This window comes from Xiphophorus hellerii, chromosome 6 (genome assembly GCF_003331165.1).
Source record: "Xiphophorus hellerii strain 12219 chromosome 6, Xiphophorus_hellerii-4.1, whole genome shotgun sequence".
In the NCBI taxonomy this organism is placed as follows: domain Eukaryota; kingdom Metazoa; phylum Chordata; class Actinopteri; order Cyprinodontiformes; family Poeciliidae; genus Xiphophorus; species Xiphophorus hellerii.
Genome location: NC_045677.1, coordinates 11,253,151 through 11,279,518, shown reverse-complemented (window position 1 = coordinate 11,279,518; position 26,368 = coordinate 11,253,151). Strand labels below are relative to the sequence as shown.

At 37.4% G+C, this 26,368-nt stretch overlaps 1 protein-coding gene across 1 annotated transcript in view; it reads left to right on the top strand.

Annotated features, from left to right (window-relative positions):
* The window catches only part of clstn2a (calsyntenin 2a), a 154,669-nt gene that overhangs the window by 98,267 nt on the left and 30,034 nt on the right, over nucleotides 1-26,368 (top strand). The window contains exons 3-9 of the mRNA XM_032565740.1: nucleotides 2,812-3,007; nucleotides 5,746-5,857; nucleotides 6,125-6,221; nucleotides 11,697-11,846; nucleotides 14,374-14,559; nucleotides 15,181-15,438; nucleotides 16,055-16,176. Of these exons, the coding sequence (XP_032421631.1) occupies nucleotides 2,812-3,007; nucleotides 5,746-5,857; nucleotides 6,125-6,221; nucleotides 11,697-11,846; nucleotides 14,374-14,559; nucleotides 15,181-15,438; nucleotides 16,055-16,176 (1,121 nt within the window). The remainder of the gene's footprint in view (nucleotides 1-2,811; nucleotides 3,008-5,745; nucleotides 5,858-6,124; nucleotides 6,222-11,696; nucleotides 11,847-14,373; nucleotides 14,560-15,180; nucleotides 15,439-16,054; nucleotides 16,177-26,368) is intronic.

Here is a 26,368-nt window from a genome sequence, read left to right as displayed (position 1 = left end):
GAAATTAAACGCTCTGTCAAGTCCTTTTACACAGGGAATACACAAATTAGTTTTGGCTCCTTGTGACAACACGTTCACTCATGGAGAATCATTTTCTCATTAATCGTGTTCATTCTGTCTGTTTCCATTATATTAGCAATTTTACATTTTGTGAAATGCATATTTCCTGACAGCTTGACATTTCTGTGGATGGAGCTTATTGGACTCAGGCTTCCTGTGGAGCGCCATCTATTTTGGATCATTGTTGCTACTGAATTCATTTCAGCTGACTTCTTTGCTTTTCTATATTAATGTTGCGTGGCAAGGGGTCAAGTTCCTACTGAAAAAATCTATTTCAATATGTATTTACTAGAAAACTTAGCATCTTTTTCTACCTGGCATGCAGTGCTTTGAGAAAGTATTGAACCCACTTGTACTTCTGTAACAGTCAGTAATGTTGCAGCTACAGACTTCAGTGTATTTCATTGGGGTTTTATGCGATTGCTATTATGAGTAGCGCATAATTATGCAGCTGAAGGCTGATGATACATGGCTCAGAAGATTTCTGTACAATCATGAATCTGAAAAGTCTGGTGCACATTTTTAATAGAGATGCATAAAATATTGACATCAACATCAGTATTGTCTGACATTAGTCATTTTTAATTAAAAAAAATTTTTTTTTTTAGTTATTTAACAAATTAGTGTCATTTTGATCCGGTACTTAAAACTGAGCTGATATTTAATAACCAATGTTTATTTTCATTATGATATTTGTTTGTGTGTTTTGGGATGAGATGATGGTTGGTCATATTGTAGTAAAATCTATGTAAGTAATTAATCAAAATTAATGTGTTAGAGTCCCACCCCTAATATATATATATATATATACGGTATATATATACCGTATATATATATATATATGTCAGTAAAAGTCAGTTACCAGTCATAACAACATTATTACTGAATTTTGATACCAGGACAAATTTTCATATCGTTTATCGTATAACAATATTCCAAGCTTTGGATATCTCACAATCCATCATCTGGAAATAGAAAGAGGATGACAAGGCTGCAAACCTAACAAGACATAATCGTTCACCTAAATTGACAGGTCAGGATAGGAAAGCAGTTATTTAGAGAAGCAGCCAATGGGCCCGTTATCATTCTTGAGGATCTGCAGAAATGTGTTACTGTTGTTCATGTAGTCCAGAAATCTGGCATTCATTGAAAACTGTTAAAATGGGTTATGTCAAAGCATGTGCATATTTTAGAATGATCCAGTCAAAGCTTGTAGCTGCAACATGATAAGATGTTGAAAAAGTTTCAGGGGTACCAATAATTTTGCAAAAGATACTGCAGAGGAGGCAATAATTGAAATGGACTTCTTTTTGTTTTTTGATGCTCCACATCAGTGAGAAAATTCTTTGTTCCATCTGGTAAGGCAAAGCAAAAGGCAAGTGTGGAAAGTATGCATTAGTTGGCAAAAATATCTGCCACAACAATTTACATATACATTGGGCCATCAAATTCGTCTTCATTTCCTTTCCTCCTCTCCACACTTCTGTCATGTTCTCATATAAAAAGCAATCCAAGAAAATGCATTTCCTGCAACAGATGGAGCAGAAAATGGATTTGCATTCATCCTCAAAGTGTTAAGTAGAAACATCTTTCCCCCCCTTTGCACCAGAATGTCAAGGTTTATGCATAAAGGTGGCAGCACTATATTAAATTCATATTATTGGGGATTTTTTTCCACTTATGTAAAACTTGCAAGTGGAAGCAGGTTCAAGGCTAGTCTTTCTTTCCTGCTCTTATAGCTGAGGAGGTATTTTTTTATACATCTGTGTTGAACTGCATCTCTGCAATTGCTTTGCCTACTTTGCACAGACTTTAAGTGTGAAAATACATGTCACCTTGAAGCCATCTGTTACGGACAGGACCATTATTTTTCAGAAAAACTGGATTCAAACAATTGAGTCAGCTTATGAAGAGGTTCAGATCTTGAAAAGTGGACATTTGGACATTTAGACACACATCCTCTACCGCTGAAACGTTCTTTTAGTTTCTTTTCCAACACGCTTCCCAATATCAAAGAATCAAAAACCTGTGCATGAAATGAACTTCTAAAGTCACGTGAGAGACATACCTTCACTCAGTGGCGTTAACTGGTGCACATGAAGAAAAATCAGAAACAATAATCCTCCATACGGCACACCAGGAGCTGACAACGTTTCTGTGCAGAGAAATGAAACAGAGGCTGAAATTTGAAATAATAGCTGTACTGTAAGAACAAAGCAAAAAGCCAGCTGCTGTGTTTTCTTGTTAGTTCAAAATCATTGCCCACATGTTTGAATTCTCGTCAACTCTGAGTGGTTTCAGAGCTACTGCTGGGTTTGATAATATTACTCTGGAGGGAGAGCAATGAGGGGGGGAGGTGTATGTGTGTAGAGGGGAAGACAAAACATACAATATTATACAAAATTATATTAAAATTCTTCTATCTTCTGCCAAAGGATTTCAGTCAAAGATCAGACTTTGGCATTGGATGGTTTATTTTCAGCAAACACACAAAAGACACTGCCAGAGAGAGATTTTTTTGTTTTCCAAACACGACAGAAGGATTTTACTGGTGAACAATAATTTTTAAATACTTTTTGATTTTTTTAATTCTTCCTTTAACTGTTGCTTAACTGACTCAGCAACACACATATAGCTTCGAATCATCCACTAAAACACAACAATCGCTTGATTTATTCATTTTGTGCCACCAGGTTGAATTCAGTTTTTTTTCCCCCTTCTTTTTCTTTTTCTTTTTCTTCTTCTTCCCAGGGGAGATTTGCTCCTTCAAGATCTTTGGTCAGGATGCCCCTTTTGAGGCAGTGGTGTTGAATCGCACATCAGGAGAAGGAGTCCTGAGAGCCAGCAGTCATGTGGACTGTGAGAGCCAGAAGGAATATACCTTCATCATCCAGGCTTACGACTGCGGCGACGGCCCTAGTGGAGCTAACTGGAAAAAATCTCACAAGTAAGTCCAGCGCCAGGGTTACAAATCTTTATGTAACTCTGGATGTTAGCCTTAAAAAACTCCCTTTTAACAGCAAGAAGCCTCCAGCAGCGACCTGCCACAGCTGACTGGGTGTTTGAGACGACACAAAAAAAAAAAGAAAAGAAACGCATAGGAGGAGCACTTTCTATGGTAGAGAAAAAGTAACGAGTTAAGAGCAGTAGATTCACCTCTAGAACAGAAACGTAGCTAAACAGGCAAGTCAGAGCCAGTTTTCTAGTCTAGTTGGTAGACGGCACATAACGTTAGTCGCAGCAAAAGCTCAGCCATTGTCCAGGAGAGACACAGGAGATCATGAAGTTGTTGGCAGCAGTCACAATTAATCAAAATGCCTGGCCAGATGTAGCTTCTATGAAGAGGAACATAAAAGACAACATAAAATTAAAAGCTGAAATAATACTAAATAATTCAACATTGGGAAGCAGTAGGAGAATGTATAAACATTTCTAGTGTGATGAAAGCTTTCAATCGGGAGAAAAGTTGATCAGTGAAGAGGAATAGTTCACAGAAACAATCTACAGTATATCAATAGCTACAATATTTTACATATAAACTACCACCATCTATAATTAGTACAGGAAATGCATCTAAAACTTGTATATTAATGTAAGAATATTTTGTGCTTTTTGCCTTTCAATAAGATTTGTCTGTCTTTGCATTTGCAGCTTAGGAATTAGACTGGCAGACAGGCATAGTGGTGTGGACAACACCAAATCAAAGTCTCTGCTCTTTGAGTCAGACATGGAACGATGCTAAAGTAAACTACTGCTCTGTAGTGGGAAACATGCAACAGGAGAGACGGATGCGTGATGGTTTTCCTCAGAAAAAAATTCAAATAAAAGAGTGTACGTACAGTACAGACCAAAAGTTTGGACACACCTTTTAATCCAATGAGTTTCCTTTATTTTCATGACTATTGACATTGTAGATTCACACTGAAGGCATCAAAACTATGAATAACACATGTGGAAATATGCACTAAACAAAAAAGTGTAAAACAACTGAAAATACCCCTTATATTCTAGTTTCTTCACAGTAGCAACCTTTAGCTGTGATTACTGCTTTGCACACACTCTGCATTTTCTTGATGAGCTTCAAGAGGTCGTCACCTGAAATGGTTTTCACTTCATAGGTGTGCCCTGGCAGGATAATAAGTGGGATTTCTTGCCTTATAAATAGTCATGAAAATAAAGAAAACCCATTGAATTAGTAGGTGTGTCCAAACTTTTGGTCTGTACTGTATGTCTGCTTGTGTGTGTGGTTATGTGACATGCTACTGAGCACAACACCCTAAATATTCCCCATTAGGCTAATGGGATTAACTGGCCAGATGTGCCTTCTTAGATGCACAGTAAAATGTTGACAGTGACGACTGCTGCTGAAGAAAACTGCATCTAATGTTGGTTCATTTGCAGACCTTAGTGCAAAAACATCAGTCAAATGGGCAAATTTATTAGTTTTAGCTGAGAGATTTGCTAGTGTGTGTTAGAAAACACACTAAGCTGCACATTCTGCTTTACTAATAGGTTGTGACTTACAACAACATTGCGATAAATAATAAAGAGCATTGTTTATCAGGAGATCTTAAGCTTCATGTCTAACTTGTGAATAGCAAATCCTCTTTGTTAAATTTGCCTACATATTATACGACAAAAACATGACATTTATTTTAACCTAACTTTGTTTACATTACCATATTTTATGCGTCAATATATAAGGTTCATTTCTTTACCTGAAAATGTGGGCTGGGATCCAGATCTGGATTCACTTGTTGTTCGATCCGGATCCAGATTGGATTCTGTACTTTGAGAATAACTTTACTTAAGGTCTTGTTTTGAAAGATAAATCTGTTTCTTTCAAAGAATCCAAAGATAAATACTAGATTTTTCAGTGCCATGGTCAAATCATTAATGGTGAAAGTAAAATCTCTAATGTTGCCACAGCAAAGTCAAGACAAAAAGTTTAACTTGCTGTATAGAGTCATTTCTCTAGCCTGCAGCTATGCCAAGCTACCTATTAAATCCTTCATATTCAGAATTCAGACTTTGGCCTTGCCCTCTCGTTTTGTCCTTTTATTGCCCTCTTGTGAAATTGGCTTTTGTTTCTATTTTCATTGTCAGTTTGTCTCAGTGTCTACTCTGGGAACACTCCAGCAAGATTGCAGTAATCTACATAATCGTTGCGCTTCCTCTTACTCTTTTGTTCATGTCGTCCATCAATGCTTTTGAAAGCTGAATTTATAGTTGCTGTACATCAGTAAATCAAAGTGCAATTAGCTTTTAGATGCAAGTATGACACATACATATATATATTTTTTAATAAGCATACCCATGACACACAAACTTTATTCAGAGATCCAGTACACATTCTCACATCCTATCAAAAGATGTGGCAACATTGAGTTGGCACACTGTCATTTTCTTCTCAAACAAATGCGTTGACGTTGCTGCCTGTGAGCCCCTGAAGACTGAACACTCTCATGCTTGTGCGTCTGACGACGAAATAAACTTTGGGGGCATTTCAGTCCCCACTCATGACTCAAATTTTCTTTCTGTCATCTCTTTTTCCATACCTATTTTTCTTTTATCATTCCCCTCCTTTTTCTTTCTTCTTTTTTAAAAATAAATCATCCATGCCTTTTTTTAATGTCCATATTTTACAATGGGCTTCCTTCTTTCACCTTGTCTTCCTGAATTTAGGGCTGTGATTCACATACAGGTGGATGATGTCAACGAGTTCAGCCCTGTGTTTAGAGAGTCTCTGTACAAGGCGTCAGTGACTGAAGGCAAGATCTATGACAGCATCCTGCAGGTATTTATTTAGATATTGATTGTGAGGTTGTTAAACTGAACCACTAAGCAATGTCAGTTCTTTTTTGCTGGTCATTATTTTGTATGGTGTGAAGGGGGTAGTGAATAAATCAGACCCCCCTCCCCCCTTTTTCTTTCTTGGTGCATCCCTAGTGAGAACACTAGCCTTTAGCTAAAATGTTTTAAAATTTCCTCCATTATTATTTTTTTATGTCTCGTATTTGAGATATTAGATGTTAAAGCACTGTTTGTCTGAACTCAATTTCAGGTGGAGGCGTGGGACCAGGACTGTTCACCGCAGTACAGTCAGATCTGTAACTATGAAATTGTGACTGGAGGAACCCCATTTGCCATAGACCGCAATGGTAAGTTTTTTGCATGCATGCATGAGTGAGTGGTAAAAAGTTGAGGAACCTTATTTTTTTTGTCCTTTTGGAATGTTTTATGGGGCACCGGTGTAAATAATAGGTATGAGCTGCTGGTTCTGATTCAAAGCAATTTGTCGTGTCTCATATTTCAGTGAAAAGATGTAATCTCCTTAAATCCTTTAATTGAGAATGCATATTGTAAATAACTTGCTTTATATAACAAAGTGTTAGAGAAATAGTTATAGATATATATTTCACACTGAGCCTTGCAAAAGTATTCATGGCCCATAAAGTTTTCCACAGTTTTTACTTTATGTTGATCAAAATTTTGGGTTCACACATCAACAGATTTCATAAAGACTGCATCTTAGGACTGACACACAGTAGTGCACAGTTGTGAAGTGAAAGGAAGCTGATTCTTGGCGTTCAAATGTTTTTACTAATAAAGATTTGAAATTATAGTGGGCTTTTGTATTCAGCTCTTAAAAGTCGATACTTTGTGGAAACCATTTTTTGTTGCGTTACAATTTTTGTACATTTAGGGACTGAATTTGAAGTCAATGACAAACCAAGGTCAGACGGATTGGGTGGAGGGCATTTGCAAATTTTCAAGTCTTAATATAGATTCTTTACTGGATTTAGGTGTGGACTTTGACTAGGCCGTTATAAAACAAAAATCAGCTTTGGTCTAAACCATTACATTTTGACTTGCTGTGTGTTTGGGACCACTGTCCGCCCCGGCCCCACAGATTTTCTTTGATCTGTTATTTTAGGCGAACATTATTGCACGCTCACCATTTTAATCAGTCTTTTATGAGATGTTTAATGCTCAACATAATTAGGTTACATCTGAAGGTCTTTGGATAAACTGAAATTAATACGAAGGTATCAGAGTAAGTGGGATATAGATTCAGGTTGTATTTTTTTTAAAATTTCAAAACAAATTGTCATTTACCTTCCACTTCACAATTGTGCACTACTTTTCAGATGATGACATAACATTGCATTACATACATTAAATATGTTGTAACATGACAAAACTGGAAGAATTCAAGTTGTATGAATTTTTTGCAAGGTGTTGTATCATTAGGGGGAAAATAAGCTGTTCAATATGAAGGAGAACAAGTTCTAGAAAGTAAAATTGAACACTTTATTTTATAAATTTTTCTGAATTTTAAACCAAGTTTACAGTGCCCTCACAGGAAATAATCGATGATTCACCCCTCTGGAGTCCTCTGTAATCATAAACATATCGTTTGGAATATATGATTAAATTGTACTACAAGCAGCAGGCTGTTTTCTGCTAACTGTGTTGTTTCTGCCTCATTTAAACACAAACAGAAAGGTTAATGGCTTGATGAGAGAAATGGGACATTTTCTCTTTTGTACATGATTTCCTTGTGATCTCTCAAACCTTGTGTAAACATGAAACATCTGTGCTAAATACAGATGTGGCCGACTTTGAAAACAAATCCCGCAACATTCTGTGGGAGCTAGTAATGAAAGATATACTATTAAAGTGGGTTTGAAATGAGAAAAGGAATTTCTCACAATGTAAAAATGTGCGAAAAATGTTAGCATTTTAATGCTCCATGGTTCAGAAGTAGCTGAACATTTACAGTATCTACCACAAAACTAAAGCTTGTTTCTTTTTTTATCATTTACTAACTTATTTCTTCCCACCTGTCCTATCTGCTTAAATGGTTGTGTTCTATTTCTGTTGAATGCACTATTTAAAGCATATCTGTCTGTATAAAATTTCACTTTGGGAGTTAGACTGCCTCTAGCCCGACGTGATCTGAGTGGAGTGCAATGCAAGCTGAAGGCAGACGGGTGTGTGTGTGTAGGCGTGTGTGCGTGTTTGGTGGGTGTGGGTGTGTGTGTGTGTGTGTGTGTGTGTTTGCTGTTCAGTCAGACAGAAACACAAACTTTCTCTACAGTTACTCACCTCTCTCTGGGTGGTTCATGCTTTTATTAATATTTTTTGTCTTATTGCTTTGTGATTTTAATCTCCAGGTATTTTTTTTCCTGTGTACTTGACACCAGTCTGACTTGCTCTCCTCACACGCTCAATAATACTGCTTGGAGGGCAGGGTAAGCTGCAGGTTATTGGTTAGATTTTCTCTGTAGAGCCGTGGTAACTTTGTAATGTGGAAGGGAGCACAAAATAGAAAAAGTAATTGAACTGCTCTGCAGCAACTACTTAATGTTAGATGTGTAGTCATTTTTATTAAAGACTAAAGAGTGAATTGAAAATGAATCAGGGATAGTTTATTTCAAATAACCATTAAAATGATAGGCAAGAAGGCAAGACTAGACCTGTACAGTACTTGATCTTGGAAGCTAATGCTAAGGGCTAGGACTAAGACCAAAACAGACTTCCTTTTTAAGTGAATACTATTTTATTAACCTTTAGACTGTAGTTAAGTTTGCATTAATGGTGATATAAGGAGATAGTTCTTAGGAAATGGAGGCTGTTTTAGACAGTTTGCCACTCTTGGTCTTCTTGTATGAGAATAAAGCCTGTAAAGTGTCTCTCGTCACAGTAGAAAATTAAGACCGGTTCTTACAAGGCTTTACTTTCATATCAGTTGCTAAAAATACTGTAAAACTCCTAGAAATACCTGTTTTATTCTGAGCGCATGTTTCACACTTGTAGCACCTCCATTTTTTAATCACCAGCTTCTCTGCAAATAACCACCTAATGTAAACATTACAACAGCCAAGACGGGGCAAACGCCTAACCCAACCCAAAACTCCAACATTCCTCTTTTTCAACACTGCCTTGCTACTAAAAAGCCCAAAATATGATAAATATCATATTCATGCTGTAACGCTTCTATGTTCGTCTCAGGTCCAATAGGTTGACTTCACGACAGACACATTCAGGTTCACTGTATTTCTTCTAAGAAAAGAGAAAATCAAGATGGTGGTTAACATCAGCCCAGCAGCTTATGGCACTATACATTAAATAAAATACAATAAATAACTCTAAACAAACTGTAACAGCACTTAGAAGCAGTTACCATTTGTACAGTTAGTTTGTTCCACCCATTGTTAAGTGGCAGAAACATTGTTGGTATGTTTCTATTTTATTTGGGTTTCAGACTGTTGGGGTGAGAGATTTTCCCTGTCTGACTTTGATTCCTCGCTTGTCTTCTTCTGTCATGTCAGCTTATCTTTCTTTTACATTCTGATGTTCTCTGAGCCGACTGGATCTCACTCGCTTCCTTCATTCCTCTTTACCAAAGCAGAGTGAGGGGGTTTTGTACCATCAAGCCTTTAGATAGAGACAGCAATGATATTTTCAGTGTTGCTAAAAAAAACCCAACTAAACTAAACATGTCCTGGGTTTGCAGGAAAACCAAAAAGTGATATCCGAGCTTAAGCCAATCTGGCTTCATAGAATCCCTGGAAAATAAGTAAAAGGATTAAAAATGTATACATTTAAAAAAAAAAAAAAAAAAGCTAGAAATGAGTAGTTTGAATTTAGGTTAAGTTTAATGCATAGTGTACAAAACAAATAGCCAGTAGTAGAGCATGTTTATTCTTGAGTTCTCATTTTTTAGTTTTACTATGTCTAAACAACTATTATTTTAATATTCATGGCAAGATCCAAGATGTATTTTGAATAATATCTATCTAAGCAGACATTTACAGAACATTTTTACTATTGGCTTCTGAAAGATTTTGCCCAAATTTAACTCCTGCAACCTTTCTATCAACCTCAGTCATTTGTTGTGTGCGTGTCAACAGTGGGGATTACGACCAGGTCATTTTCTTAGATTATATCCTCTGACACTGAAGACTCTCGACACGATCCAGAGTGGCTTTAAAGGCTGTGAAATCAGACCAAAGCAGCATCAATTTCACATTGTCTCATAGTGATTATGGTTTAAAAGCCACAGATTGCCACTCCAAACTGTGTGGAAATCTGTACTTGGATTGATTTTCAAATTAACTACGCCCATCTTGACATTTTGTCCAGGAAAATCAAAGGAAAGATAAGGAGAGGTCTGATTGGGATGGCAACATCTAAAGACAGTTTATGACAGTTTCATGGCAATTAAGCTTTGAAACTGCATTAAAAATCATTTCTTGCTCAGAGGAAGTTTGTAACAATCTGCTGATCTTTAATAATTAAAGCCTGAGATGTGTCTCGTTGAAACGGTAACAACACAGACGTGCAGTAGTGCAACAACTCAGCATCTCTGAATGATCAACAATCCTGGACAGTTGTGATTTCTTGAATCTGTTTTCCAGAAAATAAACACTATAAAATAATCATGACATTAGCAGTCCACATATCTTTAAGAAGCTTTAATGAGAGCGGTGCGCTCTCTTTTTTCGTCTCCGTTGAGACACTGATGGTGAGAGTTTGTGCTTACTATAATACGATATTTTCACTGAAGTTGGTGGATTTTATCAATGCATTCAAATGCAAACAGTATAAAAAGGAGCATCAGTGGCTGCCATTATATTAATACAAAAATCCTAATAAGCAATAGAAAATATAAACTGACATATAATGATGAGAATGATGAGAATATTGTACCAGTAAGAAATATTTTTGTGTCCTCCTACTACAAGGCTGTGCATTTAGTTTAGGATTTTTCCAAAAATTTTAATTTCCCCTCAGGAATGTTTCCTGGGTTCTTGGAAAAGTTTTCTGCAGTGGAACCACACCTTTATGCTCAAGAGCTGTTTTATTATTTAATAAGGTTATTTAAGCTGCTATATCTTTGATTTTGAGAGTATAAAAGTGGAGAAAAAAAGGGCCAGGAAAATGTTTTAAATCACATATCTCTCTATGTCACTGACGCATAAAGAAAAAAGGTACAGATAATTCTATCTATTTATTTTTTCAGCCATTCTTTTCATTTAATTACTCAAATGAAACTATGACACAAAACCTTTAGAATCTATTAATTGTGTAAATAAACTTTTAGCTAAAGAATATTAACCATGAAACAGTGACATACGATGCTACATGTGTGAATGTTGAATCTCAACTTTTCCACAAACATGAATGAAAAATGGGGAACATTCACAGAGAAAGAGAGAAAATCAGCAACATTTAATCCTTGATAAGCCTCCTGTGGGGCTTTAAAATATCGCCACATAAACATGAATGTGTTACAATACAGATCTTATATTTTGTTACACTGCTTTTTGAATTCAGTAACATTTGGCTGCACTAGTGACATCGGTCTAAAGTCATTTGTTGCTTTTATGCAGACTGAAAAAGACAATCTGTTCATCCTAGTTTATACAAAATTTTCACAGGAAGGTTGTTTATTTTTCAATGCAATAGAAGTTCACTCAACTGTGACATCAGGCTAAAAGTTATTTTCCTTTCAGTTCCACGGTTTGCTTTTGCTTGTTTTTTTTTTTAACTCTGCATATAATTGTAGTTTCCTCAGCTGAGGAATAATCCCCTTTTTTTTCTCTTTGTTTTCGTTTCCCCCGTAGGTAACATCAGAAACACAGAGCGACTAAGTTATGAAAAGCAGCAGAGCTACAGGATTATGGTGTCTGCCTTTGACTGCGGTCAGAAGAAAGCAAAAGAGGATGTGGCAGTTCACATCGAAGTCAAGCCTGTCTGCAAACCTGGATGGCAAGGTCAGAAACAACCACTGAATTGCACACACGATGTCTTGCCTTGAAATACTCGATAGAAACTCACTGACTAGTGTTTATATATTGCTTTCAGGCACCTAAATGTAGCCGATGCATTCAAAGTTGAAGATTGCAATTCAGAGCAGTCTTATGGGCAGACTCTGCTTTGTTCAGGAACTTCTCGCTCATTTTATATTGAATGTCTCTGAAGGAAATCAAAGGACCTGACACAAACCTCAGGAGGGAAAGCTGACCAGACCGGTCCTTTTTTCTTCTTCTTTAACATGCCAACAGCTTGGCATTCAGTTCAGCCCATCTCCCCTGCTGCTTCACCTGTCTGCTCTGACAGCAGCTCAGGAACCCAGCTCATGAAGGAATGAGAGAGAGAGACAGGAAGAAAGGGAGGAGAGAGGGAGAGAGAGAAGGAGGCGAAGGAAGAGGTTAAATGAACAGATTACAAGAGAGACAAACAAAAGAAAACAAAGTTCCAGTGATGGAGGGAGCGTGACGACTGTTTTTATAACTTTGTTGAAAGAAAAACCAGTCTGGGTGGAGATATTTTACTCATTTTATCCTCTTACAAATTAATATGCTACAAAGTGGTGACTTTGGTACAGCTCAAAGTTAATAGCAATGCCTTACCCCTAACCCTAACCCCTAACCCTAAACTAATAGTTAAAACCTAACAAAACATGTCAATTTTTAGTCAAGTTTTATTGTATTTATTTGTTCAAATTGTTGAAATGATTAGATTAAACCATTAGCAGTATTGATTATATTTCTATTGTGTGAATAATTTAAAGTGCTTACAACAAACATCAAGTGAGACAAAAGAGAAATTAATCAGTTTGGTGTTTGTAATCAATGCGGAAAGAAAAGAGCATCAGAAAAAAAAAAAAAAATTCTCTAAATTTCCATTTTGTTAATCCAAGCAACACTCCAGACTTTAATATTCAAAATGAATTGAGTTTTCTACCATGCAGATGTTATTATTAAACTTTTGAACATCGCAACCTTGAAGTCCAGTTTAATGTGATACCAGCATAAAGTACTACATAACTATGATGTATAAGTAAATATAGTCAGGCCTTTGTAATGAGCCTTACTTTTATCCAGGAGATTTAGAAATGACTGCTCTCAGATGCTCTCCATCAAATTTGATTTATTTGACTGGAATTGGAGGAAATGTTCAGTCTTGCAAAGCTGCTCAAGACACACTCTGTCAGACTTGCAGCCATAACTTCAGGTTCTGAATACACATTAATTAATGCCACACGTTGCTGATTGTTTCTTTGGAAAACAATTTCAAAAGTGTCTTACTTCCACTACACAATTATACACCACTTTTGTCGAAACACTGAAATTTATGATTGTATTTATAGCTCATGAATTGTTTTGAATAGGTGCTGTAAATTTTCCTCCTGCATAAAAAGGAAGCCAGCAGAGCACTGTCTACTGTAATTAACTTTTTATTATGGTAAAAGCAGTCTAGATGAGCAGTCCAGCTCATAATTATGTGCTATACAAAATGAAACGCATCGTTTTGTTAGGAAAAATCTTTAGCCTGCAGTTGTGGATGAGACAGATGTGAAAAAAACAGGAGTACATACTCATGGATGCACATAAATTAGTTTTAAGTGCTGATCCTTCATAACATGCAGGTTAATATATCCTTTAAGAGAGACAGGTAGAAAAAAGATAGTCAGAAAGTAATGTCTAAAGTCAATCTAGTTTTACATAAGAAGCAATGAAAGCAGCAATAAACCAAAGTAATTTCTTTCCAGGTTTTCTGAGATCTAAGAATATTTTACTTGAAACATCACCTAACACTTAAAATTCTTTCTTTATACTAACATCCTTATAAATGTTGCATTATTTCTTCAAATTTGGTCTCATAAAAGTGGCTATAAAGCAAAATCATTAACCCATGCGAAGCATAATGTAAAACCATTAACCTCTACTAGCTTAAAACCATGAATAAAACATAAAGCAACGATGCATTTAAAGCTCTACTCCCCTCTGTAACCTATTTTCTCATGTGCAAAGGTCAGCAATGCTTCTGCAGCTGCAGTTTTATGAAGTCTCCCTCACACTGACTTGAGATCCACGTCGTCTCTCGCTGCCGTCCTAATCACAATCTGTTTCTCTCGGTAATTTTCCCAGGAGACTTGATATCATTGACGGTGTGACATGCACACGGCAACATCAGCATGTTGAGTCTCTTCCACTGCCCCAATGGAGGCATTTTGGTACACACTGAATAAAAGCCTCAACAACTTGGTGATAAAAAAGCTGTCTGTCCAGCTGGCAGTAGAAAACAAGGGAGCTCTCTTTTACAGACCTTTTTGCTCAGCAGTCTTATTAGCAGTTGAGTAATTCCATCATTCTGTTTGAGCAAATAATAAATAAAAATCTTCCCCTGAAAATTCTTCAAATAACAAGAAGGAACAAGCCGTTCATTTCTAAGGTGAAGGCTGTGTGCATAAAACCAAATATGTACAAACTTTTCAAATCTTCGTCGTACTTTTAGGCTGGAACAAGCGAGTGGACTACGAGCCGGGGACCGGAAGCAAGCAGCTCTTTCCCAAGATGCACCTGGAAACATGCGGCGGTCCGCTGTCAGGTGTGAAGGCCATGGTGGAGCTGCAGACAAATCACATCGGAAAGGGCTGCGACCGTGAAACCTACTCTGAAAAGTCTCTGCAGAAACTTTGTGGTAAGGAAGAATACAAAGTACAGGGGGAAAAAAGAGTAGAGAGGATGGATTGTTATAAATAAATAAGTGAGAATGTTCTGATTAAATAGAGGTGAGCTTTTTGATAGCCAAGAACTAAGACTGCATAAAATTTTAATTCAGATATAAAATTACCTCCTGACATCTTAACCTTCTCAGTGGAGTAATAGACCCATTTCCATCATAGTACTTCAATCTTGCACATTATTTAAAGGAGCATTTAAAAAAAAAAAAAAAAATAATGAAACTTCCCAAATTAATTCCAAACTTTCATTAAATGTGACATTTATTTGATCCATTTTTACCCAGAAACGCATTGTACAGTACCTTGTGAAAGTATTTGTACCTCATGAACTTGTTCACATTTGTCACATAACCAACAAAAACTTCACTGTATTTTCTGTAAGTAGCAGATGGGGCTTTCTCTCAGGGATTCAAAAATCTTGCTAATCTCCCGAAAAGACCTGATTTTTTTTCTATTTTAGTCCTTAAGACAGATTCTCCCACCTGAGCAACAGATCTCTGCAGCTTCTGCAGGGACGCCGTGGACTTTCTGAGTGCTTCTCTGATTAATAGTCAACGTTTTCTGACCGGCACATCCAGGAGCAGCCTCAGGCAGCACCGACCTCCTTCCTGCCCCGAGCCCCTCCACAAACTGGACCGCATCTCTCCTCACCGACAGCGGACGCGAGAGCGACCTCATCTACAGGTTCGACGGGCACCAGGCTGCAAATGTTCCGTTTCACGTGGTGCCGCAGAACCTGACAGACCAGTTCACCATAGCAACGTGGATGAAACACGGGCCGAGTCCGGGACTTAGAGCTGAGAAGGAAACCATACTGTGCAACTCTGACAAGACAGGTGGGGAAATCCTCTCACATTACGCTAAGGTGTTGAAGCTTGATATGACATTAATATTTGCATATACCTTTTCTTAAACTTAGGTCAGTTTTTTTCCCCCTAAGAGCTCAATGTTTCCCCTCTCTGTTATTAGAGACATCCAACATAATTAAAATACCTTATAAAAAGATTGAATAATTAGGCTCTGAATGCATTCCTCAAGCACAAGTCCTCTACAACGTTTCTGCCTACTTCATATCTGGATGCTACAGATTAAAATACATAATTAAACATTTAGAAAATGCAGACCATCTGAATTTTCTAACAGATGGCTTATTTGCTTAAAAATTGGTGTTTTGAGCAAACTTGTTTTTTTTTTTCCATAAAAAGTGGGTTATTTTTCTGACATATGAGGACAAGCATTGGCTAATCACTGGGGAGTTATGAAAAATAAACTCCTCTTCTGAAAGCGTTTAATGATCTCTTAGACAGGCTTTACTGTAAAGAAGTCCTCAAGTGAAAAAGAGCTTGAGTATTCATTTGGAGGACTTGTTCTCTTGAAAATTCAGAAAATGAGCATGCATCCTGTTTACTTTGCATATAATGATTGTGTTCCGCGTGTTTTGTGTGCGTGCAGAGATGAACCGCCACCACTACTCTCTGTACGTTCACAACTGCCGCCTGGTGTTCCTGCTCAGGAGAGATTTCACGCAGATTGACACTTTCCGACCCGCTGAGTTCCACTGGAAGCTGGAGCAGGTGAGGAGGGTGTGTGTGTGTGTGTGTGTGTGTGTGTGTGGGTGTGTGTGTAGGGGTGTCTGTGCCCCATCTGAGTGCAAACTCAAACCAAGGGTGATTCTCTTCAGCAAGTGAAGGGCTATCGCTATTTGTGTAGTGAAGGGAAACGCTTTCCCCTCTAATTACCAGAGGCCTTCCATCACTTTCTTCCTCTCCCGGCGGGAGATAAGAGAGCATCAGACACCCCTATGCTACAAGTTAAAACACACAAACACACCCCTACACACATCAAGAGTGTAAAGTCTATTTAGCTCTGGTTAATGGCTCTCCCAGCAGCAGATCGCTGCTATCTTTCATTTACCTGGAACGTTTTTGAACCACTGTGCAGTGAAGCTTTTGGTTTTCGTTCTTTAGAGCCGTTTTAAGAGAAAGCACATTGCATCACATTATGTTGTCTCACCTGCTATGGAAGGTTACAAAGAAACCATCAAATGTTGCACCGTGCCTCTCTTGCGTAAGAAAGGAGTTGCAATGCAGGCAGTTTTCCTGGAGTTTTATTCTCCGACTTGCCATCTGCTGTTTCTTCACATCGTCGCAGTGAACGGTGCGCCGTGGTAGAGCTGCCAACGTTAAAGATTTGTTGAGTCACTTTTAACTATCCAAGAAATTACTGAGCAGATAAATTCTCTACAATTTACATTTAAATGAGTTGCTAAAGTCTCCTGTTTAGTAACTGTATACTCCTACTACTTATTTTGGTTAAGTATGATTGCTTGAATACTGTGAAAAACTTGATTTGTTTGGTTTCATTCGGGATGTTTATTATGCAGGTGTAGGAAATATATTTTTGATAAGGTTTTGCAGACCAGAGTTTTACCTTGGATTATTGATTAGCTGCTTGCAAAAGTATGTGTACTCCTTGAACCTATTCAAATTTTGATGTGCTTCAAAAAACAAACTTGTGTAGATTTTATTTGGATTATATGTGATGGACCAAAATGCGTAATGTAGAGTGGATGCAAAATGATCCATGGTTTTCAAAGTTTGTCTTGCAGATAAAATTTGAACTGTGTTCCATAGATTTGTAGCTGCAATGCATTTAGGGGATATTACATCCAGTTTTGCAGATCTGTTTTTTTCCCCACAGTTTCTCTATGCATTATACCTCAAGGTTAGACAGATGAGATGGAGATTTGTGTACAACAGCTTTTGTACACAGAAAAAGCCGTTGATCTAAAGTTTTACATCATAGTTGTGTCTGTAGAATCATCATCCTGCAGAAAGGTCAACATCCACCCCATTGTCAATTTGTTTGCACTTGCTAACAGTTTTTTTTTTCCATGGATATTTAGCTCCATATATATCTTCCCATCAACCTTGACCAGCTTTCCTGTGCCTGCTGAGAAAGGGCCTTCCCACAGCAGGAGTGTTTCATAGTGTTGGACGGTGAAACTTTTCTAGAACGTGTAATTTGTCCCAAAGAGTTTAATTTTGCTCTCATCAGAGTGGCACACTTTCTCTAACATGTTTGCTGTGTCCCCCATGCAGCTCGTGACAATGTTTAAATTGGACACTTGTAGATTCTTTCCCCACTCATTCAGAAAGGTCAGATTTGTGAAGTTAATGATTCCACAAATCAATAACAACAGTCTCTCTTCTTCAGAGTTAATTGTCTGATTAACGCTCTTCTTACCTGCCTTATCAGCTTCGGTAGATGACATGTTTTGAGGCTGCACCATTGTCTTTCCTATTTTTTTTTTTGTCTGATTAAATAGTGTTCTGTGAAATGTGTAAATCTTTCAACGTTGTTATAAAACTGAGCACGGCTTTCAGCTTCTCCACAGTTTTACCTCTGAACCGTCTACTGGGTTCCTTGATGTTAGGTGTCGTGTTTTTATGAAAAATGCGCTGAGTCGAACTGTATCATCGTTATCAGTTTATTCCCGGATCACCAAACATCCAGCCAGACTTCAATGCCACAATCAGCCTCACCTGGACTACTTAAGCCTGTCGCTCCATGACGTCACCACAGGTGGCCATTTGTAGTCTTAATTATACATAACATTAACACCACATTAGGTAGCAAACCTAGATTGACATTTAATATTTTACACTGTTTAACTCTGTTTATAAATTTTAAAAAGAGTTAATAGCATTGGATTTTGTTTAGAGTTTTTAGACTTAATGCAAATGTTGAAAACCTCTATTAAAGTACACTGAATATGTGGTTGCAATTTCACAAAACAAGAAAAGCATCAATGGGTATTGACACATTAACAAGTGATTTTTTTAAATTTATTTTTGTCTAAATTCATATTTCTCATGTGAAGTTAACCAGCAGAGTGTATTTTCTCTGGACTGTCTGTCGCGGTGTTTGTTCGCTCTCACCAAGAAAGGTTTATTGCAGGTCACTGGTTCAGCAAAATGCCTTTTCCTCCTGTGTACCATTCAAACAGGCATTTGTTTGATCTAGGTCAAAGGTAGATTAAAAAGTGTTTTTCTCATTCTGCTGTTCTTTTCCCTGGAGCCTCTAGAGGTGAACGTGACAAAGAAATGCCATCCAAGCAGCAGAATGCAGTCTTCTGAGCAAACAACCTCCAGACTCCTCTCCTCTCTTCTATTACTCTCTTGTCATTTGTTCTGTAAATGTTTTTTTTTTTGTTGCTTTCTCTCATATTACTACTTTTACTCTTTACACATCAAACACAAACAGTAAGAACTGTATAGGGTGTATACAGCAGAGTCTTCATTTGCTCATGTTCTAGCTGAATATTGTGCCGAGTACAGAAACTTCACCTGGAGACAAGTTACTACAATCAAGAGCTCTGGTTGGTGCCTGAAATATTTTAATCATAAACAGTTTTGATCTCCAGTTTTATGGACTCAGACTTCCTTTTAATTTGCCTCTGTTCATCCTTACGGAGTTTTAAAAGTCTACACAAGTTTTTGTTTTGACATTGAAGACAGTTTCCCTTATTTTTAGTCCAGAATAGGAACATTTTCAAACAAAAGTGTTTCTTTTGGAAAGACCACCTCTGTATGAACTATAAGATAAAAGGGATTAGTCTGTGTTGTGTCAGCAGAAAGTTTCTCCACAAAGACAAAGTTCGTTCCCGTATGTTTAGTTGAACCCATGACCAATACAAGAGTTATTAACATAATGACAGATATAAAATATTACAACAGAAACCAGGTGACTCCATGTTGCTGTTTTATGAAAACCTGGCAAATAGAGGATGATCGACTGAAGGATGATGCATCTCTTAGGTCCGTTTTTTTAAACATAAATTTTAAATATTTTTTCCCTCCCGTTGACGGTGTTTTGTTAGACTTGACACTTTTCCCCTTGTTCTCCACCTAACCACTTTCCTCATTGTTTAGGCACAAACTGTGCTGTAATAGTGAGGTGGAAGGGCTGGAGTAAAAAGATAAGACAAACCAGACAAAAAAAAAAAAAACTTTAAGAGACTTTCAGAAAGCCTGGAGAAGTCTAATCCAGACCACTAACAGGTTACATGAAAGTCTGACTTTTTGCACTCAAAGATTAAAGAAAAAAAGTCTTGCTTGTTACTTTTGATATTATTTTATGTGTTTTGAAACAAGCTGCTGTCAGTCACTGACATAAAACAATCCAGCTTATTTTTGCGCTAATTAGCCCATTTCTGTGAGTCAGTGGAAATAAGACAGAGGAGCCATGCAACCTTTTTCTTTTCCAGATCAAATTTATTCATCTAAGATGTAAATGACACTTTTCTCTTTGCAGTGGGGGACGATTGTTTACTCTACATGCCATTTCCGGAAAGCTTCACATCGTAGCTTCCTTGAAAACTGAGCCAAACAGTAGTGATTGGGTAAAATCAGATCCAATTGCTTTAAGCGGGTTATTACAATTGGTGCATAAAAAGTTTTTTTTTCTCCATGGAAACCCAGCCAATTGGATTGAATCATTGACTTTACAGCAGTCACTTCTCCTCAAGAACCTCCTTTTATCTCTGGTGAAAACCGTTTCTTTGGTCTACTTAAATGTCCTAAAATTTGTCTAAATATTTGTTGTTAATACATTTAAACACATAAAACGGTCTGTGTTAGTCCAGGTTTTATGCTTCCTTATTTCCTCTGAAGGTTGAGGAGAAATCCAGTGAATCAATCCTTTTTATCAACTCCCCATAGAGACATAGCTACTCAGCCCTTAACTACCATTTTCAGCGACTTGTACTGAGTACATAAAAGAATAATGAAGGCAAGCATTATATGTTGTGACTTATGTACTGAGCTCTAGCTGTATGTCTTTCTTTTTATGTTTTATTACATAATAATTCTGTGTCTGACTCACCAGTGATTTACCGCTACTGCTTATCATTATCCTTGAGTTTCTGAAGTTCAAGGAGTGACCTATGAATTAGAGCTGCTGTATTTCTTTGTGTGGAATAATGAGGACAGGAGCAGTGGAGATTGTTGAATGAGGAGAGTGGTAAACAGGGGGAGAGCGGAGTGAGGGGTTTTATAGCTGCTGCACTTAGTAAGGACACTCAATGGCTTCCGTGGCAACTCCATTTAGCTCTATTGATTTTGCAATTCTCATCCCAGGAGAGGTGGGGTAGAGCGGGATGAAAGGAGGCTGGCAAAGAGCGAGGGAGGGAGAGAGAAGCTCCCATTTGCCACATCGATCCGCAGTCTGTAGGAATGTCACTTCTGACAGAAACCTTTACACACGCGTCCACAGGCCGACTTATTTGAATTTCGCGTGGCTGCACGCACGCACAAGGATGATTCTTATCTTCCTCCCTTTTTTCAGTCTTCATTATGAACTGGAGGACGAATCGCAGCTGTTTGTACACAGAACCCACTTTCCTGAAGCCTAGAGAGTTTATCAGCCAGCTACAGTTGCCCTGAGGATATTTGCTCAATCAGAAAATCTTTTCCAAGTCATGTTGAAAACATGGACTCAAGTCAGATAGACGATGGTTCAGAAAACAGGGTACAAGCTGCAATAAACCAACATTTCTCATTTAAAAACACCTACATGTATAAATATTTATGCCAAGAACAGAAGTAACATGTGATGTTAAACCCTTTATGTGACGATACTCAGACATAGTCCAAGATAATTAATTTCATTTCAAAAATCATTCAAACCATTTGGGTGGACGGTTTAATTTGAGCAGGACAGTAAGGGAGGTAAATAAATGTAAAAGCAGTAATTTCATTAAAACAATTGTTTCTTAACATGGGATTTTATCCCAGTGAGGATAGATTTTTTTTTTCAATGTTACCACATTAAAATATTAATTTTTGGGACTTTACCAGGAAGGCTAATAAAAGTGACCAGCGCTGTACAGGGTGGGCCATACATGTCCATACATAGGAGAATGTAAAATGTATATTTCTTTTATATTTTAGACACCCAAGAAGATGTTTTTGACAAAAGAGCAAAGAATTGAAATTATACTGATGCCTGGATCGGGAAGCAGTCGCATGGTTGCACGAAACTTAAACAGAAAACATGGAACGAGCATCACACACGACACTGTGGCGAAAATTAATTGCAAGTTTCAGTAAACTGGAACTGTTACAGATCAACCAGAAAGTGGTCCAAGACATGCAGCGATTTACACAGAGTCCAACAAAAATAAAAACAGTTGTCCAATATAAAATGTTTATTTTTTCTGTGTATGGAAACTTATGACCCATCCTGTAGTTTGTCAGAGTTTAGAGGTGAGTCCAGCTAGTTTTGCCCACCTGAGGCTATATATTTCTAGAAATAAATTTCACTTCAGATTCGATCAGTATTTCCATCCAGACGGCCTGAAATAATAAAACATTTGTTCCCTTCAGAAACTCTGTAAAATCCCCTGCTATTAATCGTCTCTGTCTGTGGTTAGTGGCAGCGCCACAGTGTGGGAGTCAACCAGCATCACATTTTCTGCTTGTCAGTAATGCATCTAGCTTTATCTGCCTTATCTGCTTGCTAACACCAGGCCTGTGGTATTGTAGATTGTTCCCTGCTTCGTGTTGATTAGAAGCCCTCGCTTTGTTTCTCAGGAGATTAATTGGATGCTGCAGACAGTTGTGACGCTGTGTGAGTGGAGAGATTCTCTCCCTGTTTGCAATAGATATCAGGACGTGTTAAAGTGTTTAGGCAAACAGTGATGTGCTTTTATCTCCTTCAGCAGAGACTAATAAATGCCTCTGATCAATTTAAAGATATTTTCTTTAATCAAGGATCAGGATGTTTAGGTTGTACTAAACGTTTTTAAAAGTTAAGTAAAAGCATTTAAATTAAGTATATAAGAGAGAAGCTGCTTCCTTTGTTGTTATCTAATTTAATATTTACTGAGGGTTATTGCAATATTGTGTGAAACAAATTGCTATATGTCAAACCCTTTCAGTGTATTTTGTTGAAAGAAACTGTGAAGTTTTTAATGAGGCACAAGGCAGTACATTCGCAGGTTAACCACCAATTGCATTTGGATAATAACATAGATGTGTTGCATGATCGTAACTTACAGCCACAGCAGCAAAAGAATAATTTGAATCAGAGTACACTCATGTGCTAGAATGGCCTAGATGAAGTCTAGACTTAAATACGATTGAGAACTTGAACATTGATACTCACAGACATTCCTTATTCAGTTGTACTGAGCTTGAGCGGTTTTGCAAAGCTAAACAGTACAGTGCTTGTTAGAGGCTTCCTGTCTGTTCCACTGAACTGTTTTTTTTTTTTGTGCAAATGGTAATCAGAAAGACACAGTGACAGAAAAATAGAAGAAAGAGAACGTGGAGAGAGAACTCGGGGAAGGACTGCTGTATTCATCCCCAGTAAGAGACTACAGCCTGTGATCATGGCAAAATAAGACATTTAATTGGATCCAAATTAGCTTCTGGTCAACGAGAGATCCTGTCCGTCTCCCACAGCTTTCAAATATGTTTGTGATGTTAATGGAGTTTCAGCACTTAGAGGACATAGCAAAAGCCCGTAGCATTGGTTACAACTTTGTGGAGGAATGTATTATTATCACCATCACTGTGAAGCACCGTAGTGATGGTTACCAGTGCCTGTTTCAAATGCTGGCAAAAAAAACTCTCTAAATAAATTTGAAATGAGGAATTTTCTGTGTTTCCTTCAAATCTTATTTTACTTTATTTAACCAGGAAAGTCCCATTGAGATTAAAAACCTCTTTTTCAAAGGCGTCCAGCATTTTAATTAGTAGTTAAATTGCAATTAAAATGCTATTATTAAAAACAATAACAATTTAAAGAATTCATCTCTAGTGCTCTCAGTCTGGACTTAAAAGTGCTCAGTTCATTTCCAGTCTTTTTGCAACATGTTTCATGTTAACAGAGCTGAATGAGCAATGGTCCTTTCCCCACTTCTGTGCAAGGAAATGAGACAGAGAGCAGAAAAAAGTAACCATTGTTTCAAATCTGGACTTTAATCTGGACTTTCTATGTCCTTTGGTAAATACTGGGGCCTTTACCTCAGTGCACATAAACTTTAGACCTTATCTGATAAAATTATGGATCTCCCATAGTCCTACACAGTTATAATACCCATTTTAATCCCTAAAATGGAAAAAAGCTGAGTTGTGGCATCACAGCCCCATTCTCTTCATAGTCCTTCTAACACATTTCAGGTTTTAATTTGTAAATAACGTTTAAAAAAACCCCCATGATTTTCTTTCCATTTCACTATTAAGAATCTGGTAGTATTAACACAAAAACAATAACATTTACATTTGTAGGTTTAATCAGAAGAATTGCTGAAACATTAATGGTGCATGAATACTTTTTGAAAGAACGGCTTTGTATTTTCACTCATCTGTGGCAACACAGCGTCAAAATGGATTTTCATTTACATTTCATTGGGTTTTTTGTTTGGTTTGTCGTCACTATTTTCCAGATGCATTTAGCTGCTCAGCAGGAGTCCGTCTGCCTTAGGTTCTTATTATCCTTCAAAATGTAAATAACTTTCCAATGGGCATGTGTGTGGGGGTGTGTGGGTGTGTGTGGGTGTGTTTGTTTGTTCAGATCTGAGGGCGACGGATAGCGGCAGTGTTCGTGTGTCAAAGTGGAGGCACTTAAACTCATTGTGTGATTACCGTACATGCTGGGTGTGCCTCTCTAGCCTGTCGTCACTGATGCACTGACAGCCTGTGCCATCCGTCCATTTACTGTTTCCTTTAAATCCATCAGCCTCTTTTCAGCAGGAGACATAAACGCTTTTCATGCTGGTTGCAGAAAGGAACTTTAATAATGTGCAGATGCTTCTTTGAGTCGTTTCACTCTGGGAGTGAAACATTGACAAAGGGCAAAAGCAGAAGGTTTAATAAGATTGTAAAACAAAAGAGGATTCCTAAACATTACCAAAAATAACCATTTAATTTATTGTAGGACGTTAAGCTGAAGAGGTCAAAGTCTTTGTCTTATTTTTCTGTTGTGCAGCTGGCATAAATCACATTTTAGAAAATGTAAATTAGTTTTTTGTTGTTGTTTGTTTTAGACTACGTTTCCTCACATTTTCTGTTTTTACCTTTTAAAGCTTTTGGGTCATTTTTATTTGATCATGAGATTAGCAAAACAAGTTATGAAATAAATGTATACAATTCAGTTTACAAAATAAAATTCAAATAACATTATAAAAGTATACTGTTTGTATGACAATGTATTTTTTTTTCATTCTTTTCTTTTTCACTATGACAATCAAATTGTCTCCCACATAAAATGCTGTTTCAGCACAAGAGAGGATCGGTGTGGATAGAGGTGAAAAATGTGAAGAGGGAAAGAGAAGATTAAAAGGGAAAGATAAGATAAGAGGAAATTAGGCAGGGGGTGAGGATGTGAAGGTGGGGATATCAGAGGAGGGGAAAAAATGAGGAAATTAGATGTGACAATAGGGCATGGACTAGGACAGATGAGAAGAAGACGAGCAGATACTGATGCCCTCAAGCAAAGACATTCATTCTCTAAAATAATCTATCTTAAGCTAAATTGGGAAAAATAGCAATCACACTCTGACATCAGTTAAACAATATTGATAGCTAACAGAACGAAATGACGTCGTAGTAACTATAATGGGGAGCATTCCAACTAAAGAGGATCATAACTAAAATCTAGGTCAAGTAATATTTTCTCAACCTTTAATCCAAAACAAAAACAGAAGGAAAAGGAAGCAACAGAACCAGGAATCTACCTGATGTTCTCATCATTTTCCTTGTGCAATTTCTACCATGGTGTACATCAAACACAAGAAAACAATGTTTCCGAATCAAAGGAAAACTGTTTCAGTATGCAGCATGCACGTTTCTTCATGACCCTCACCATCGGTGCAAAACAACCATCTAAAGCTGGATTCAAACAAATTGTTCACAACTCACAAGTTGAAATTTTGCCATTTATTTAAAAAAAGATCTATTTTTTGTTTATTTGTAATGAATGAAATAGTCACCTGTCCAGGCTGTACCCGCCTTCTTCTCCATTAAGCGCTTGAGATATGAACCAATGGATGGAGCTGCCTAATTTTACTGAAGCACTTTGGCTCCTTCCCTAATTGTTTTAACATCACATTGTGTTTTCTATCAACCTTCTTTGAGGTCTTTAAATCTGTTGTTTCATCTTGCATCCTTTATTCTGACTTACTGCAAAGTTGCTCCGGGTAGCAGCTGTTTGCAATGAACAAATCAAACAGGAACAATTTAAATTTGTTAACAAACAGGCAGTTTCTCCAATTAAAACACAAACTGCTATGTTTGGTCATGGTGCTCTTTTCGCTGCACATACTATATTCTTCCTCCTCCAGACGAGAAAGCCCCAGTTTTTATTCATCACTCCACAGAGCAGAATTCCCAAACCTCTTTGGCTCATTAATGAAGCTGTGAGCAATTTGGAGCTGACTTTGCTTGTACTTTTGGACCAGTAGTGGTCTACATGTTGGAGAGTTCAGGCCTGGAGCCAAGTCTTTCTGCGGATCTTTTGATGTTGATTGAGGGATTGGGCCACCTGTCTCATCAGGACGGGCTGACTTGTCAGATTTCAGTATAAAAAAAATCTCTGAATCGTATACATCCATATTTTTGTCCATTTTTGTGTGAACTTTTTACTGAGTTACTAAGTTTTGCTTTGATTTGCTCAGCATGACTCGGTATTTGATTTTGTAGTGATCCAAAGTAGGAAACCATCCAAACATTCAATGGCCTTGGCTGGATAAGCTGAGCT